Raw genomic sequence first — 18,915 nt, forward strand, 5'->3', positions numbered from 1 at the left:
GGCCATCTAGGGAATCTCACATGTCAACCTTCAGTTGACTTCACACCCTGTCGGTTCTACTCAATTTGAAACACAGAAAACGAGTGCTGGTGTCGTTCTTGGATCGGAGGACCATGAGATCGGCTGCGCGGTTCTGCCGCTCCTGGATTGGCTTCGCCACCATGTGCGCCCTGAGCGTGGTCTCGGTTATTCTCACGTCGCGCATGCGCACCGAATGGAGAGCCTCTTCGCACTACCCGGCCTCCCTGTGCGCCCGCAGCCGCACCGAGGTGGTCGTGGTGATCCGCTCGTCACCACTAAACCTGGCTCGAAGGGATGCCATCCGCCGCACCATGGCCCACCCGGCTGTCCAAGCCGCCCTTCCAGCGTGGAAGTTCCTCTTCTACACGGGCTGGATCAGAGACTCCGGAATGTACGTACTTGAAGCCTTTTTAAGCGCAGTATAACTTTACTTAGAGTGTTGATTGATTGATTGTAGGGTTTAACGCGCCGACGCAACGCAGGCGATGAGGAGCGCCGTAGTGGAGGGCTCCGGATTAATTTTGACCACCTGGGGATCTTTATCGTGCGCCGAAATCTCGTACACACGGGCGTTTTTGCTTTTCACCTCCATCAGGAAAGCGGCCGCCGCGGCCGGGAATCGAACCCGCGACTTCCTGCTCAGCAGCGCAACGCCTTAGCCACTGAGCCACCGCGGCGGGTTTTACTTAGAGTGTGTTCATACGGATTAGTTGGTGTATAGTTCGAAGAAACAGCGCTGCGACTGGACGAAGAAGGCAGCGCGAGACTGGGCGAAACGAGACGAGACAGCGCCCAGTGTCGTCTCGCCACCTTCGTCCGGTCGTAGCACTGTTTCTTTAAAATGGATCTTACGTAATCTGCGTATTCGGGAAAATAATGTCGCGATGTCTGTCACTCTATTTGATTGTACGGGGTGTCCCAACTGCCATGTACCAAGATTTTTAAAAGGAAATGGCGTCACCCGACTGAAACCTAGTGCACAATGTTTCCAGTACAGTGGAGTAGCGTCCAGCATTTTTTTAGTTAAAGGAGCCATGAAGAGAAAACACAAGTTTGGTTCATTCGAAAGATTGCCTCGTTAGAACCATAACGACACCACTTATAACGCAAACTTCGCTCAAATAAGCTACATAATTAGGAAAAAAGGAAATGACCATGCGACCCACCAGCTCATTTTCCGCAACAGAACCTATGATGTCACTCGAGAATGCTCTGCGATTGGCGGAGGCCGGCAAAAGCAAACGCATGTTAGGCAGGGCTTACAGTTTGCATAGCGAGCTAAATGCCCGTGAAACATACTACACATTCTTTTTATGACAAAGAACGGTGGAGTAAACGGTTGAAGTTCCGAACGAACACGCAAGCGTGTGCGCCAATGCGTACGAAACTATACCGCCGGCCGAGCTCGACATCTCGCCGTCGCGCAGACGAATTTTCGGTTTCGAGGCTCTTAGGGGCCAACGAACCGTCCCAGCACGCACAGCCGCGACCTTGCTTGGTATCGTAATCCCTTCGCAGGAGGTTGGCCGTCATATCGCCAACCAGAAAAGGTAAAAATAGAAACGAGGGGAGTAAGGAACAGCAAGCAGCGACGAGATAGTGACAGTCGTCGCAGTTTCGGAATGGTGTTGGCTTGCTGCTATTGTTAGGAGCTCGTTTCCAGTTTACAACCACTGAAAACTTCAGTTTGTTCGAGTACTTTACAATGAAATTTCGTTGCTACGTTTTTAAATGCCCATGTAGTACGGGCAAATCGTCGAGGGAGTGCGTCATCCCCGGTGAGGAGATCTCCTTTCATGTGCTGCCCAACGACGAACCTCGGCGAAGCAAGTGGCTACGTTTTGTGAACTTGGCAAACGGAGGAGAAAGAGAGCTAAAGGAAGTACGAGTGTGCTCGCTTCATTTCCGAGGAAGTGATTACGGCAGGGACCCTTACGTTAGCTCACTCCTGGGACATGCTGGCGCTCGTCGCCGACTTCGTCAAAGCGCTCTGACCTTGGGGGGGAAAATGCAGTAAACACCGCGCATTGACGCTCGTATCTTTCTTGTCGAAGCAGAGAGCTCGCGCGAACGGCTTTCCATACACGACACCGGCCAACTGGCATAAGCGATACTGCTACTGAAATTGAACTATTATTAACCGTAATAAAAATACGGCACATACGTACCAGTCTGTATTCGTCCGTCGCGACGGGGCTGACGAGGCAGCGGTGCCGACGGCAGGGCGTTCGTCTGTTGTGGCTATCGCGGAATTGTCGCTTTCCCGTCCACCGCGTATCCCACAACTCTTGCCGCTAGTGCACTTAGAAGCATTGAGCGTTCAAGTGGTGTGAGGTTGTTAAATGCAAGTCCAATCTCCTCGGCGAGAGTTTTGTTCTCCGGATCAGGCGATTGCATGACTAGGGCTGCGGGTGCACTAGGTTTTACTAATATTTTTAAAATGGCCGCCGTCTCGGTCGACTCCCGCGTGTGGGTGCTATATGAGGTCGACATACTAAGTATCTGTTTCATGGACCGGCTCGTATGACGCCATTGTTCACGTCACGGAATCTGCAATTTTAGCGGGAGATTTAAAATTTCGGCTTAAATCCTTATTTCTCAGTGAATAAAGCATCATTTGCTTCCGGGAAAGCGCTTGGGGTACTATGAAACACCTAATCTTTCGAATAAAACAAACTTTTGTTTTCTCTTCATGGCTCCTTTAATAAGCCTCAATTAGGTCATTGTAATTATTTATTTAATCCCACAAGTACTGTCACAATTTTCAAAGTGTCAATGAGGCACTTGCACGTACCTACAAGGGACATCTAACTGCGGTATGTTCAGCGACGTGCTAATCGCCTACTCATTCTTTCTGGCCGATAAAGAAATACCGCAAAATATGAAAAATACCACGCAACGGCGCTCCCGTCCGCATCATAAAGCAACACCAACGAACAGGCCCCCATAAGTTAGCCAGAATGAAAACAAAGGAAAGAAAAAGAGGACAAAGAAAAGGAATCGCTGCTAGGGCTATGTTCAGACCATAGAGTTTCTTAGTAAGTATACTGAGAGGAAACTGCGCCTGGTTATCCATGTCGTCGTGGGGGTTTATTGGAAGACCCCCTTTTTGGCTTGGGCTTGGCATGACAATTGGATTCTTAAGTGGTTTAAGGGATTTGCTTTCTTCACTATGCTAGAGTGAACTATAATATTTTCTAGTTCACGGTATAGCTATGCATTAACACGTCTACGAGCTACGAGGTAGCCGAAATCCTTCCTTTTCTGTGGTAGCCGTGTTCGGTGAAACAGCAGGCAGTGCGTTATCGCACCTGACGTTGGTCATGCCGCAGTTGAAGGACGTATGACTGAGCGGGTAATATGCCACTGCGAAATTTGTAACCGACGAAAAAAATAAACGAAAGGTACTTCGATGAAGACAAGATACGACAGAAACCGGCGCCTGAATCCGTCCTATCTTGTCATCGTCCACGACTGTTTAACGCCACGTTTTATCTTTTCTTGTTAAACTGCAGCTGACAGTCGGTGCACCGGTTCACCACGAAGGTGACGTTTTCTTAGGCACGCTGCAAAAACTTTCCAAACACTTCAAACAACTTATTATTAGAAATAATGGTAAAGTTTATAAAATAAGCGTCTATAATGAGTTTCCTCCCCAAATATTAACATTGTGCGTAACTACCACCTCGGCCTGCAAAATAGCAGGAACAAACGTTCCGGCAAAAATACGCTTTACTTCCTTTTTTCTTAGTTTTAAAACAGCCTGTTTTATTTTCCACCTACATATTTGCACACTATTTTTCGCGCGTTTTTGTGGAACTTTGTTTAAAATTGCGGTCACTAAAGCGTTTCAATCCAAGCCAGTGATGAAATTTAGGCGAGCGCATGACCTAATGGCGGCCCATGACGACACAGACGGCCTTGATGTGAGCCGCAGAGACGCTAGCGCCAGATTCCTCTCTAGTGTATATTGTAAGAAACTCTATGGTTCAGACTACCGACGCAAAAGCCATGTCGTGATTTTTGGACGTAAAAAACGGCATGACACGCAGTTCAGTTGGCTGAGACGGGAAATGACGTCATTCCTTATAGTTATTGCGACAGTTGCGGCAGCAGTCTGAACCCGGCATAAGCCGCGAAACTTGCCGTTGATGTTCTTCTATGCCTTATCAAGGTGATGGGCTGTCTCTTCGAGCGTGCTACATGCGAAGCAGTTGCCTTCAATCAGCTTATTTGAGGGCACTGCTTTATGATGCGGGATGGAGCATCGTCCCGCGGTAGTAAGTGCAGAGCACTTTAGGCGCTCGCCTTGTCGACGTAGCTCGCTCGCTGGACCCAAGTAGAGCAACAGGTCGTTCCGTTGTAGCGCTGTCGTCGCGGCGTACCACGAGGCTTCGGAAGCCAAGCGGTTTACTAGACTTAAGCGTTCGAAACTTGTGAACTGCTGGCGCTTGTCCTACATCTCTCTGTTGTTTAGCGCAAAGGAAACTATAGGTACATTTGAGGCAAAATATACGTAATTAACCAGCAGCACCCGCGTTCATTTGGTTGGGAAGGCTCGTTGGGTTGGTTTTTACGATAGTAAGCGAAAAAGTCGCCGCACAAGAAAAAAAAAATGGCGCGTTCGAAATGATTCAGAAAGGCTCCAGCACACAAAATTAAAGCAAGCACAAAAAGAACAGAACGGCCGCTGGCGCAGTTTTAGGCAGGGGGTGCGCGAGCACTGCGATGGCGGGAAATTTGAATTGCATGGAGTGGTAGCAGTGAACGGATAACGGCACTACAGCCCATTATGGCTCCGCACTTCCGACAGCTTTCACATTGAGTGGAACGGCGTGTTTTTTTTATATCTCGGGTTTTTTCTTTATCGGTCAGTAAGAATGAGCAGGCAGTTAGTACGTTGCTGAAAATATCATCGCTACATGTCCCTCGTACGCACCTATAAGTGCCTCAGTGGCAACTTAATAACTGGGGCAGTTCTTCTCGAATTAGATAATCAATTACACTTACGAAATTAAGTCTTAAATAATTGCTGGCCGCTACTCCACTGTACTGGAAACAGTATGCACTTGCTTTCTTGGATTACGCTATTGCTCTTTTTTAATATGTTGATTCACGGAAGTTGGGACACCCTTAGTACACTTGCCACCTAGATAAAAAATGGGCCAAAAATTCCCTAGAAATGAACGACTACATGCATCACTCAAAAACGTGAACATGATTCAGCGCAAAGAAAACCGCTGGTTTATTTGAGACAAACACATAACCGATTGATTGATTGATTGATTGATTGATTGATTGATTGATTGATTGATTGATTGATTGATTGATTGATTGATTGATTGATTGATTGATTGATTGATTGATTGTGGGGGTTTACGTGCAGAAGCTACATTTTGGCTATAATGGGCACCGTAGTGAAGGGCCCCGGATTAATTTGGCCACCTGCACGACATAAAGGGGGTCCTACCCGCCACCGATACATGTGTAGTCATTAGCAAAAGTTTACGGACCAGGAAAATGGCAATTTTAGTTTCTCTTCCGATAGCAGCCCACAAACTTTGGTATGTATGTGAGATGTCGTGTAATTACTAAATTACTGCAAAAACACCGTGCGTGGTACCTCTGGGCTGCCGTGGAGCAGAGGAATAACTCAAAATTGATATATTCGGGCTCCGTAAACTTTTGCTCTCGGCGCCACATATAGCCGAATACAGCAATCTGTAAATTGTAAATTGTAAATCGAAATCGAAATTGTAAATCGAAAATTTGCCCGCGTATCTGCTTGCTCCGCTGCAAATGTCGTCGAAAGACGATCTTCTGCCGGCCCTGCTAAATAAGTACGGTGTTTTCCTTACGTTTTCTGGAGATGTGCTATCGTCTCGACATTGCATTTTATGACGACTGCCATGGCCGCTGGAAGTTTGAAAACCGCGTTATCTGGCGCCCTCATACTCCAGAGGTATGTGCACACAGCATACTGCGTATGCACTAATGCATCATTGAATGGTGCAATATTGTCGCCGCGTTCACTCATGGAGAAGGCGAATACAAACAGCGGAGCGCACCACAGAAGATACAGGTCATGGGCGACACTGGTGACGCCACCTGGCAGTGGTCCTGGGAAACACACGGAAGTGCGCGCACAGGGCCATTGCCAATTGGCGCCAATTTTAGCCTCAACTGTGCGCTTCGGGGTTCGTATTTCTACAGTAACTAGTATTTCATTTGCTCTCGCAAAAATCAAGCATCCCTGTATGTTTTAATAAAGGAACACTGTAAATATCACTCTTGCATTAATGTTTCGCTTCAGCTATACGTAATGTTTTAATTGATTGTATTATTGTAGGGTTTTAACACGCCGACGCGATGCAGGCGATGAGACACGCCGTAGTGGAGGGATCTGGATTAATACTGACCACATGGGGATCTTTAACGCGCGCCGAAATTTCGTACAGACGGGCGTTTTTGCTTTTCGCATCCGTCATAAAAACCGCCGCTGTGGCCGGGATTCGAAACCGCGTCCTCGTGCTCAGCAGCACAAAGCCTTGGCCACTGAGCCACCGCGACGGGTATACGTTATGTTTTGTTTTTCAACAATAATGACAAGTACGAACACTGCTACGAGTTTTTTTTTCTTGGCAAAAAACAAGGGGAGGCTGAGACTAAAGGCGAACGCGGCCTGAGAGAGGCCTCAGCCACCCGATTTACAGCGTACATAACAACACGTCTGTTCACAAGTTTAAGCATGATAGCGCAATTGTAACAGAGAAATAGCACAGAGCAAAGTCATTACTACACTTCTTATGTATTATACAAAGCATAGGTCTCAAATTCACAAAGGGATCACAATGTACACATGAACGAAATGTTTAATATAAACATCTAGTTCAACAACTCTCTTAACTTTTGACTGGCGGCTGAATCGACAGACAGACAGACAGACAGACAGACAGACAGACGGACAGACGGACGGACGGACGGACGGACGGACGGACGGATGGACGGGCGGAAGGACGGACCACAATTTCAATTTCCACGTACAAGTAGCCCAAGCAAGTCTGCCTTTAAAACCGCGCTTTGTCATCGCAGCGCGTTTCCTCCTTCTGCCCCTAGTCTTCGACTGCCCGTTGCGGTGGCTACTATCGGCGGCACGTCAAAAAGACACTGAGCGGTGGAAAACTCGCGATACAAATGCACCGATTAGTGATGCTTTATCAGCCGCACGGGAAGTGTCGTAAGTGGCTTGTTCTCTTCACTGATTATCTGAAGAGTGCCGTTTCACGAGTGGCTCCCCCGTTTCAGGGTGGTTCTTGCGTTGTTGCGGTAATTCATGCCGGCGGCACGTGAAAAAGGCAATTTAAAACGCTTAGAGAACCTGTTCCCGCAACGCGCAGGTTAGGACCGCTTTGTCAGTCGCGATAAACGCCCTTCCTGGGGTTGCACACAGCAAACGAGCGGCGCACGCAATCAGGGTACAAGCGTGTTTTGAGGAGCTGCACCTCTGTCTTGTAACGAGAAGCGAGGTAAGAGAGCGAAAATAGCAAATATATGCAAACACAATGGCGTGTAAGCATGCTATTTAAGCAAGAGTGCCTCCGCCACCCGATGACGCTGGGCGGACGATTGTTATTCTCTTCGCGGGAATTGCGAGAATAAGCGTCCTATAGCAGGGTCTCTGCTTCGTGACGCACGTGGGATAATCGATGACGTACATGCGTTTAAATGGCGTCGCGCAAAAACACGCAGGAAATGTGCGAAAGGGGGCGAAAAACTTTTCAACGGTAGTGTGAGCATCCCGCTGAAGGTAAAAATGTATGCTTAGCACAGATTCCGTTCAACACCCAACCTTACGGCTGCGCTTGTTCATATGGTGCGGTCAAAACGGCTTTGAAGGCCCCTTTAGCCTGCGCCCAAATTCAACACACGGGTGTGTTCCCTTTTCACCTCCAATCTCAAAAGTGGCCACCATGGCAGTGATTTAACTAGCGTCCTTGAACTCAGCAGCACAACGCCTTACGTACTGAACCACAGCGGCGAGTAAACACATAACCTACAAAGTACCGTCACTGTTTTAATTGGGTATGTCTTTTTTACCATAGGAAATAAAAGCCGCGTTAAAAAATTAGCAGTGGCTTAGCTCGACTATGCCAGGATATACGTAGCGTGGACTAAGGTTCAGCACGCTTACTCCAGTTGGATCGGATTTCAATCCAACACAATCAAATTTAATCCGTTCCAAATCAAATCAAATCCAATCCAAGCCAATCCGATCCGATCCAATCCAAAACCAATTCAATGCTTCTCGCGCTTGCGCAGAACGGCCCTTCACGGCACACGCGAAACCGCTCAACCTCGGCCAGTGTAGCTTGCGCTACAAAATTCTGTCGAAGAGGCGTGAGACGAAAGCATACTGCGCGAACAGATGGCACACGAGCAGTGCGAACGCGGGAAAATTGAATTGAACAAACATCCATTCCATTCACCATGGGACGAGCGAGAGTGGAGGAGGGGCGCCTCAGGGAAAGAGGGCAGAAGGTATTACGTGGCAAGTGTGCAGAATGACTATCGTATTTCGATGAGATTGATTTACATTGAAGCAAGAAGATGTGCGGCCAGTTTTGTGTCGCAGTACCAAGGTTGCGTAGAGCCGCTCTCTCGCTTCAACCTCTTTGAAATAGGACGCACATAGCGGATCGTTAACTCTCGCTTAGCCGTAGTCGAAATAACACCTGAGTTTACGAATATTGGCTCGCGCACAATAAAGCATTATTAAATTGGTTAGCAGCATAAAACGCGGTAATTAGTCAGCTCAGAAAAACGTATTTGCAAAGCGCTTTCACTCCTTCGGCGATGAATTCTCGTTCTACTGTACTTCAGCCATTTCCGCACGAAACGATGACAAAATCGGGCTTTTTTTTTTTGAACGCCTGTTACTGACATCCCCAGAAAATGTGTGCCCTTAAACGATGCGCTGAATTGTTTAGGCAGAAGTTAGATTCAACGCACCTCGGTAGAAACCGCTTGTGGAAACCGAGGCATACACAGCTTCGCTGTAAACACACAAGCAAAGAACAACGCTGCTAGGCAACACAGCCATGTGCAAGAACGACGAGTTGCAGTTGTGGTTGTGAGCGCGCTCTTCGACGGAACACCAAGCAAGGGCCCCGCTGACCTCGCACAGCGGCGCGATAGCCACAATTGTTCGGAGGAAGAAAGTGGATGGTGCACTCAGCGGCGTTTAATTGCACATTAATACAGCATAATCACCAGCCTATCTACGCCCACTGCAGGGCGCAAGGCCTCTCCCTTAGATCTCCCATTTGTCCCGCTCCTGTGCCAGCTTCTTGATCTCATATGCCCATCTAACTTTCTGCCGCCCCTGCCACGCTTGCCTTCTCTAGGGATCCACTCTGTTGCTCTTAATGACAAACGGTTATCTTTCCTTCGCGCTACATGCCGTGCCCACGTCTATTTCTTATTCACAACCTCTACTAATATGACCTTAACACGTGTTTGTTCCCTGATCCACTCCGCTCTCTTCTTGTCTCTTAATGGTACACCTATCATTTTCCGCTCCATTGCCCGCTGAGTCGTTCTCAATTTAAGTTGAACCCTCTTAGTGAGCCTCCAAGTTTATGCCCCGTAGGTGAGTACCGGTAAGATTCAGCTGTCATACACTTTCTGCTTCATGGACAGTGGTAAGCTGGCATTCATTAGAATGCCTGCAAAATGTACTCCACTCCATTGTTATCCTTTTAATTATCTCTGCCTCATGGTTGGAATCCGGGTCGCTACTTGGCCTAAGTAGTGACCCGGATAAGGAGATCCACCCGCCGTGGTGGCTCAGTGGCTAATGCGTTGCGCGGCTGAGCACGAGGTCGCGGATTCGATTCCCGGCCGCGGCGGCCGCTTTTCTGATGGAGGTGAAAGGTTAAAACGCCCGTGTGTACGAGATTTCGGTGCACGTTAAAGATCCCCAGGTGGTCAAAATTAATCCGGAGCCCTCCACTACGGCGTGTCTCATCGCCTGCGTTGCGTCGGTGCGTTAAACCCTACAATCAATCAATCAATAATGAGATCCGGATAATGATAATGAGATAATAACCGAGATATCATTAATATTTAAGCATTCACAACTCCTACGAAGTGGGGTGTTCTCGGTTCTTTTTGTTCACCCATAATAACTGCGTCTCCCCGACAGCATGAACGGTGTCCACCACGAAATCTCGAGCCACGGCGACGTTCTCCTAGCTCCCTTCGAAAGCAGGCCGAACAATTCGGTCGATATTCTTCTGGACGTCATGCACTGGGTCGTGCAGCGCTGCGCCAAGCCACGGCCTCTTCGCCTCTTCGTCCACACCAACGACACCGTGTTCGTAGACGTCATCACACTGGAGAACTACTCCGTAAGCGCAGCTGAACAAATATCCGCGCATTTTGGAACACCAACTGCCGCTGTTGCTGAATGAGTTAAGCGGCCGAATTCATAATGAAGTGTTCAATGACTGGTTTCAAACGCAGCAGTACTGCTTATCGAGGCTTCATGCAAGATATTTCTTTAAACACTTCTCGTCTGGCTTCATGCTTTCAATGCGGAATGCTTGAAATACTTTCAGTGCAAAATACAGTATGAACTGCACTTCTGCGCGTGCCTCTGTCATCGTTTTTCTTGTTTAAAGACTATCTCTGGCGTTTTTAAACCTGAAAATTGTGATCTGTCTGTCTGTCTGTCTGTCTGTCTGTCTGTCTGTCTGTCTGTCTGTCTGTCTGTCTGTCTGTCTGTCTGTCTGTCTGTCTGTCTGTCTGTCTGGCCCTCGATTCAGCTCCCCGGCCAAAAGTTTTAAAAAATTCTTGAATACGATGTTTATTTAGGCAAAAATTTTCAAACCCCCAAAACCGCATTTTACACTTGTCAACATCGTTAAGCGAAATTGAGCATAAGCCTAGACCTGAAGGCGGCATTCCAAGTCCAACAGTAATGCAAGGTTCCAATAAACGGCGGGCGAACGCGGGCAAATCGAATTGACTTGAGCAAACCTCTACCGTTTTTACCGTGGAAGGAGCGAGACGGGGGTGAAAGAGCGTGATAACTAGGCAGGAAAGAGAGGCACTGGCGTGTCAGGGAAAGCAGAAGACATCGTCTTTCAGCGACACTTGCGGTGATGTGGGCGGATACGTTGCGAATTTTTTGTCTTCATTCGTTGCCAGACAGCAGACGATTCGGAACTCCGCACTCAGAAGCTCTGAGTGATTACAATGGTAGCATCATAGAGCCGGCTTTTCGGATACGTGATGTAACTGTAAGCCTCGCCATAAGGTGCCATAATGCTTTCGCATCCAATGCAGGTAAGCCGACCTATAGCTTGTATTCACTAGAGAGGCACGCATGCAGGCAACCATGTGAGTGCGCGGTTACTGGTTGCGTCGGGCTCCGCGGGATGGCGGTACTTGTCCGTGCTAAGCACATGAGTTGTGTTGGATGTCCCAAACTCTATCCCACCGAACGCAAAGTAATGCCTCGAGTCCAATGTGAGCGCGATTAATAACATCTCTGTTGACACCACCGTTGATAATCGGGTTGAAAGGGAGCAGACGGTGAACACAGGTGTTTTTTTTTTCTTCAGCGTTCGGGCGCAGGGGCACAAGCCGTGCCATTTCCTTGGTGCATAGGCCATGTCCGTGGGCGTTTCCAGTGTTGCCAAGCGAAGAAACTGACAGCTTAACTTTTCAATGAATACCACCTATACCCCCGTATTCTAAGCCTCTCCTCGACACGGGGCTCCATCCGATGAGACCCTTAAAACTGTTTTTCACATGTAACAGCATTACGGAGTCCTCCACTCATCCGGGTCGCGAAAATACATTCAGTGGAGGACATATTCAGAAAACAGCTTAAGTACCCCCTAGGATTCAGTTAGCATTTTGTGACCCTTACGTTCATATCTGAGGTACCTCAAACCCGATGTTCCGTGTTGCGTCGGCGTAGAGTACAGAAAAAGTCACTGGCCAATCAACACGCATCCCCGGGTTCAATTCCCGTCCCTGCGACGATTCTTTTGTTTTTCAATTAGCTCCTGGCGAGCACTTTCTTGGTATAGTACCAGTTGCCCACAGCTCCGGCATTTTTTTTTTTCAGCTCGTGGAGCACATGACGCTTCCGCCTTTCAAATTGGAGGACAGCATTAGTACAACTGCAATTCACACGAACACCAAAACGACGTTGCTGCCTACGGGTAGTTGGAGCTGCGATGTGGAGGGGCTGCCTTCAAGGTGAACTGGAAGGCACAATAGGTAACGGGGTAATTGTAGAAATATCGAGGGAGGAACGCGGAGGAATAGGGGTGAGCCCGAAAAGTTGGAATCTTGAGATGGAATCGAAAAAATCGCACTTAGTTATTTTTTTACTAGGTGATCAGACAGCTTCGATTCGAAATGCAGTTGGCTCCCGTTAATACGGAAGGCGCAGGGACCCCCCAAAAAAATCTTCCCATTAACAGAATTTTCAATTAAACATAAAGCACAATAACAGCATTGCCATTAAACCGCAACAATTCTCCCTTCTTGATTTTGTTCAGAATCTCGGCATTCATCGACAGTTCCAGTGTAGGACACTATTTTGGCCTGAAAGTTAAGACTTATCGCAAAATTAGAGGCCTGAAGCGTCTAGCACGCAAGCTGCTCACACGGAGATGAGCGCAACCAAGAAGGACAAGGACCAGAAAAGAGAGAGGTGTATGCTGGTGTGAGTCTCGGCTCACCTCCCGCTTTGCGACTACGCGCTGCCTCAGTCACAGTGGCGTCGACATAGTGCAAAACAAGCCGGTGTTTCGCTCTTGCAAATTTCGAATTTTATCGATTTATGACCGTCACCTCGGCTCTTTTTATCCGAAATAACTACAATGAACAGATATATTGGGTTTGAGCTTTGAATTATCGAGTGATTTTTATATTGAGTTGCATGTAAAATTGCCGGGACCGGAAGGTAAATTCCAGTTAACCGGAAGTTCGAATAAGACGACTTCTAATTATCGAGAGTCGACTGGATTTTAATCTCCTGTTCTGCCGGTTGTTCTGACGTACTACAAATACTGAGGACCCGCCGCGGTGGCTCACTGGCTAAGACGTTGCGCTGCTGTACACGAGGTCACGGGTTCGATTCCCGGCCGCGGTGGCCGCTTTTCTGGTTGAGTCGAAAAGCAAAAACGCCCGTGTGTACGAGATTTCCGCGCAGTTGAAGATCCCCAGGTGATCAAAATTAATCCGGAGCCCTCCACTACGGCGCGCCTCATCGCCTGCGTTGCGTCGGCGCGTTAAACCCTACCATCAATTGCGTGTTTTTTTGTTGGGTTTAACGCGCCGACGCAACGCAGGCGATAAGGCGCGCCGTAGTGGAGGGCTCCGGATTAATTTTGACCACCTGGGGATCGTTAACGTGCGCCTAAACCTCGTACCCACGGGCGGTTTTGCTTTTCGCCTGAATCAGAAAAGCGGCCACCGCGGCCGGGAACCGAACCCGCGACCTCGTGCTCAGCACAACAACGCCTTAGCGGCTGAGCCACCGCGGCGGGACCTACCATCAATCAAATCAATACAAATATTGAGGCGTGCATCACCCGTCAACCATGCTATACCACAAAAACCAGGGGGTATTCATACGAAAGCGGCCTTGTATACTCCAGGTGTCCGTATTCTAAAGGTGCCAGCTAGCAATCCGCAACTTAGTTGACACCAATATGTAAAACTCACACATAACGAATCGTTATTAAAACTGTTTTGCCTCAATAGTAATGATATCCATTTCATTGCAAACTTCAAGAAAATAAACGAGGTATTAAAGAAAATACAGTGGAACTCCGCTCTTACGTTCCTCAGTGCTGCGTTTTCCCGATTGCTACGTTGTTTTTGGCTAGTCCTGGCGCAGCTCACACAGAGTCCCATGTATTCAGATCCTCACTGTAACGTCGTGGCTCTGAGTACGTTCCCGAATCATTCGTCGCAGTCTGACTCCGATCCCCCCCGGGCAACATGCGCGGTCCGCCATTTTGACGTTTGACGAGAATTGGCCAGGCTTGGCTACGGAACTGACTGCATAAAGCCGCACGTGGGTGCGATCCATCACCACTAGGTGGCCCTATGTTACTCTATGCTATCACCATCACAAACTGCGCTTACAACGGAAGTTTCACTTCGGAAAGCCAGAAGTGCGTGTTTGCCATAAAAGCACCACCGCAACAATAGCACGCGCTCTCGTTTTCATCGTGCGCTGCAAGCTTTGAGAACAACGTTGGACTTGCAACCGCGAAATTTGGCGTGCCTTGATGGCGTCGCGAAAACGGGAGGCGCTTTCCCTTCAGGAAAAGCTTGACGTACTGAACGCAATAGACAAGCAGCCAGCGCGGAAGAGAGTCCACATCGCTAGGGACCTTAAATTGCCACGCGTGGTGTTTTCGAACGATCGCAAAAAAGCGGCAATCTTACATTCCCGAGTTTTTTAGCGTTCGAAAGCCAAAGTAGAAATACATAATTGCAAGTCAAACCTACACCATTTTCGTTCATTTTTGAAGGTTTTCTCACTGCTGCGTTTTCCTGGTTGTGACATTTTGTTTTCCCGGTCCGGTGAAAAACGTATGAACGGGGTTCCACTGTATGCGAAGCAGTGCCGATGGCCCGGCCACTTTCCAGCGGTTTTTCTATGAGATCAGAGAATCTTGTTTGTGCGATTGGGGGCCGCTGAAAGACAACGCCACAAATGTAGTTCCTCTAGAGCCTTTGATAGTATCAATCGAGGGCTGAGCTGCCGCCACCACGCCCATACGAATATTTTAAGTCTTGGTCCGTTATACGTCACGCCAGCCCACATTACGTCACTGTGGCGCGAAATTCGAAAATATTGGAGCTTCCTTGCAGTTTTTTTCTGCTAAAAACGTCTTCAGTGGCTGAAATGTAGCTGAGAAAGATTTTTCCCTTGAAAACTTCAGTTGCTGGAATGGGGCTGAGTAAAAATTTCCGGATAAAAAGCTTCTTAAGTGGCTAAAATCGAGGTGAACAAGCTTCCGTTGAAGGGACACTGCAACACTTTTTTCAACTCGTGTTTTAAAATCTTAAATGCTTGCAGAACGTAGTCACCTAACACACGCAGTACTTAGATTAGGGGGTCTCAAAGAACTCCAGGCAAAAATTACTGCTCTATGCCCATCAGATAACTAGTAAAGTCGTTCAAAAGATTTTTCCCTCTTTCCCGACCTTGACGTTCTTCGAACGCTCGAATTACGTCACTAAGGCCATGTAGCGGCTGTTGGCCAGCTTTACTTCAGTTGCAACAATGAACACTTTTCGATAGCAACTTTAAAAATAGAGCCACGAAAACAAAGCAGAAACGGGAGCCGTATCCGGTGCGACGAGCATATCCTGCAGTGCCGCCCGGTGCTGGCGATAACTGTAGCTTTCGTAGTGCTTCCAGACGCGAAGGAAAGCTTTTATCGGTAGTGTTGTAGGGTCCCTTTAAAAACTTCTTTAGAGGCTGGAATGGAGTTGGGGCATTTGCCAAGCCTTAGTCCTTTCAAACTGGAAAAAAGATGTGGCTTGTCTCCACGGCCCCTTTTAAATGTGACCTCCGACGTGTCGTTCTCCATCCGCGCAAGTGGCAGCTGAACAAGACCGACCGGCCGTCCTTCTACTGCAAGCCGGTGCGGGGGGTGGAGGTGGGCCGCGACCCGGAGCGCGCCAACTACGTGCCCCGCCACCTGTTCCGGGGACCTGTGTTTCCGCCGTACTGCGAAGGGGACGCCTTCTTCATCAACGGCTCCCACCTGGCGTCCCTGCACAGGGCCTCGCTGTACGCGCTGCACTACGGCCTCGTCCCCCAGTACGTGACGGGGCACATGGCCGTGCTGGCGGACATGGGCCACGTGGACGTCTCCAGGATGATGGTTGACGTAGGAGGAGTCGTCGGGGACCGGGCTGCCCGGCCGAACCTGTTCATGAGCGGGGTGCCGGTGAAGACGTGGACGGACGTCTGGCTGCGCTCGCTGTACAACCAGACGCGCCACGCGCCGCTCGAGAGGAACTTGACGGGGATGATCTTGGCGGGTTTAAAAGTGGCACAGAACTGAGTAGCGCCGACTGTGCACGCGCCATTTCCCCCAGTGCTCCTGGAGCGGGTTGAGCGAGTGTGTTCGCGCATGCTCGACTTCTACGAAACAGCACTGAGGGCGACTCTTACCACTCCTTAAAGGCGGAGGAGATTTTGTGCATTTTATTTCTGAGCGTAAAAGAGAATGTTTTTTTTTTTGTTATCAATGCAGCATCTGCTTGTGTTTCTGTTATTAAACGCTTTCTAGTTACTATTTTAGGTAGTTTCGGTGCCAACACGGCTATTATATCTTGCGGTATTGTTAGAGGTGCGTGAATATAAATTTGGGACTGCTATTCGAATAGGAATATTAAAAACGTACTGTGACTGAAACAGAACATTTTTGAATACGAATAGCATTGCTTTGGTGTGTGTATATAGCTTCCGAAACATGGCTACGAAAAAGACAAGTTCGGTACTCAGGATTTAGCGTATCTCGGTGTTCCTGTGCTAGTGAAATTATGGCCAAAAAAAGAAACGTTAGGGCATGGCAGAAAAGCAGTGTAAGAAATATTTGGCATACACGATTTTGGAGACCATAGCTTTAAGTAGAAACAGTGAAAGCTTTAGGCGCCTATAATAGGCATTTAAAAGTGTCACTTAGGCAAACATAGGCACCAAAACTATGCATGTATAGGCTCAGTTTGTATTTTGTTCAGCAGCATATATTTATATTTCATAGCTACTTCAACACTGAAATATTGATCTGTCTATGTCTTCCTGTCTGCCCGTCCGTCGGTTCAGCCACCCAGCCAAAGTGAACCAGAAGCTGCACAATAGGTTCATATACCCACAGCCACATCTAAACGTGCGAGTCTGGTAGCAATGCTCATACTTGCCAATATTATTGAACACGAACAAAACATTCGGCAATTATGAAGTAGAAAATAAGTAAGTGATATTTGCAATGTTCCTTAATAAACATTTTATGGATTGACTTTTTCGATGGCAAATTAAATACTACATCCACTGTAGGTGGTGGTAAAACATTTATTTGAGCTTTAGGGGAGAGGGAAGGGGAAGTGGTCAGCCTCCCATGTCCAGGAGGCCGCGAGCCCGCGCCGATTCCAGAGCTCGTTTCACCAGGGCGAGCTGCTGCTCCGGTTACGAGCTGGTGAGAGCGGACTCCCACTGCTCAAGGGTGGGGGAGTGAAGGGGGGTTGGGTGCTGCGGGCAGGAGAAGACTAGGTGGAAGGTGGTAACAGGAAGGTCACACGCTTTGCAGTTATGGGGGAATAGGGATGGGGAGATGTGTGAGAGAATCGTGTGATTATAGAAAGTCTCCGTGTGAAGGCGGCGATAGACATAGGCTTCATGTGGGGTAAGGGATGGGTGGGGAGGAGGGTACCTTCTTCTGTTGTTTGTGTAGTGGGAAAGGATGGAGCTGTAGGTAGAGTCCAGCGGTGTTAAGGTGGTGCTTGCGGAATCTGGACGTCCTGTGGTATCTAGCCTTGCAGAGGGGAGTGCCAGGTTGTGGAGAGCGCGGGCTGCGGCATGGGCCGCTTCATTCCCAGCAAGACCAGAGTGGCCAGGGGTCCAAACTATTATCTCTATTTCTTCGGGGAGACAGTGAAAGATGGGAAGAGCTTGAGGGGGTGCCAGGCCAGCTTGATACCACCGGCATGCTTGCTGAGAATCGGTGATCATGGTTACGTAGGGCTGTTTTTGGTGGGTGGTGGTCGCATGAGCGACGGCGAGTGCCTCTGCTGTGGGAACTGGTAGCTGCTTGTAGGTGGCTGCAGTGGCGAGATGGCCGGTAGAGTCCAGGGTGACGAGGGTGGTGTGTGAACCGTTGGGAGTATGGGCGATATCCGTGTAGCGTGTTTGGGCGTCGGTTTCATACCGCCTTGTGAGCGTTCTGACACGAGCTTCTCGCCTTCCCCTATTGAACGTCGGATGCATATGTTTCGGGATTGGGGCGACCCTAAGCCGCTGGCGAATGTGAAGAGGGATGCGTTGAAGTTCGTGAGTTGCAGACGGGGTGGACCGGCCAATGGTGCGAAGCACGCTCCTGCCAGTGGGAGTAAGGGCCAACCGTTGTAGCTGTGAGGTTCGTTGGGCTTCCAGAATTTCACTGAGGGTATTATGCAGCCCAAGTTGGAGTAGACGCTCAGTAGAGGTAAATGTAGGGAGGCCCAAGGCAGCTTTGTAAGTTTTGCGGATTAGGGCATCCAGCTTGGTGGTTTCTTGGGGTCTGAGACTCACAAACGGGGTTCCGTAGGTGATACGGCTGACCATGAGGGCTTGGACAAAAGACGGCAAGTGTCTGGCTCTTTTAGACCGTATGCCGATCCCCGGATTCGGCGTATAAGGTGAATGAGCTGGGAGACTGTTCGGTGCAGTTGGGGGAGTAGGGCAGAGCCTGAACCATCCCAGTGGAAGGGAACGCCTAATATCCTGAGCGTGGTAACTTGGGGGATAAAAGAGCCACTTATGGTGACCTGTGGGTCAGGGGTGGGCGCAGCCGGGCGGCCTCTTGTGCGGTCGCGGAGGACCAGTAGGGCGGACTTAGATGGCTCGCAGGTCAATCCCCTGGGCTGAAGGTAAGCAGTAGTGGTGTCGACTGCTTGCTGAAGGATGTCCTGTTGTGCACCGCTAGAGCCTTGGGTGGTCCAGAGAGTCAGATCATCAGCGTAGAATGCGTGGCGTAGGCCGGAAATGGCTAGCAGTTTGTCAGGGAGGTGAAGCAGAGCTATATTAAAGAGAAGAGGCGAAATAACCGATCCTTGTGGTGTGCCCTTTGCCGGCGTGTGGAAAGT

General features: G+C 48.9%; 1 protein-coding gene across 1 annotated transcript; it reads left to right on the plus strand.

The window, feature by feature from the left end:
* The first annotated feature begins 113 nt into the window (after nucleotides 1-113).
* On the plus strand, nucleotides 114-16,241 carry LOC144180034 (acetylgalactosaminyl-O-glycosyl-glycoprotein beta-1,3-N-acetylglucosaminyltransferase-like). Its single transcript, XM_077708440.1, has 3 exons — nucleotides 114-412; nucleotides 10,226-10,430; nucleotides 15,666-16,241. The coding sequence occupies exons 1-3, from the start codon at nucleotides 114-116 to the stop codon at nucleotides 16,134-16,136; spliced, it is 975 nt and encodes a 324-aa protein (XP_077564566.1). The 3' UTR covers nucleotides 16,137-16,241.
* Nucleotides 16,242-18,915: the final 2,674 nt, after the last annotated feature.

This window comes from Haemaphysalis longicornis, unplaced genomic scaffold (assembly GCF_048455015.1).
Source record: "Haemaphysalis longicornis isolate Haplotype H1 unplaced genomic scaffold, Haemaphysalis longicornis Haplotype H1 scaffold_4, whole genome shotgun sequence".
NCBI lineage: Eukaryota > Metazoa > Arthropoda > Arachnida > Ixodida > Ixodidae > Haemaphysalis > Haemaphysalis longicornis.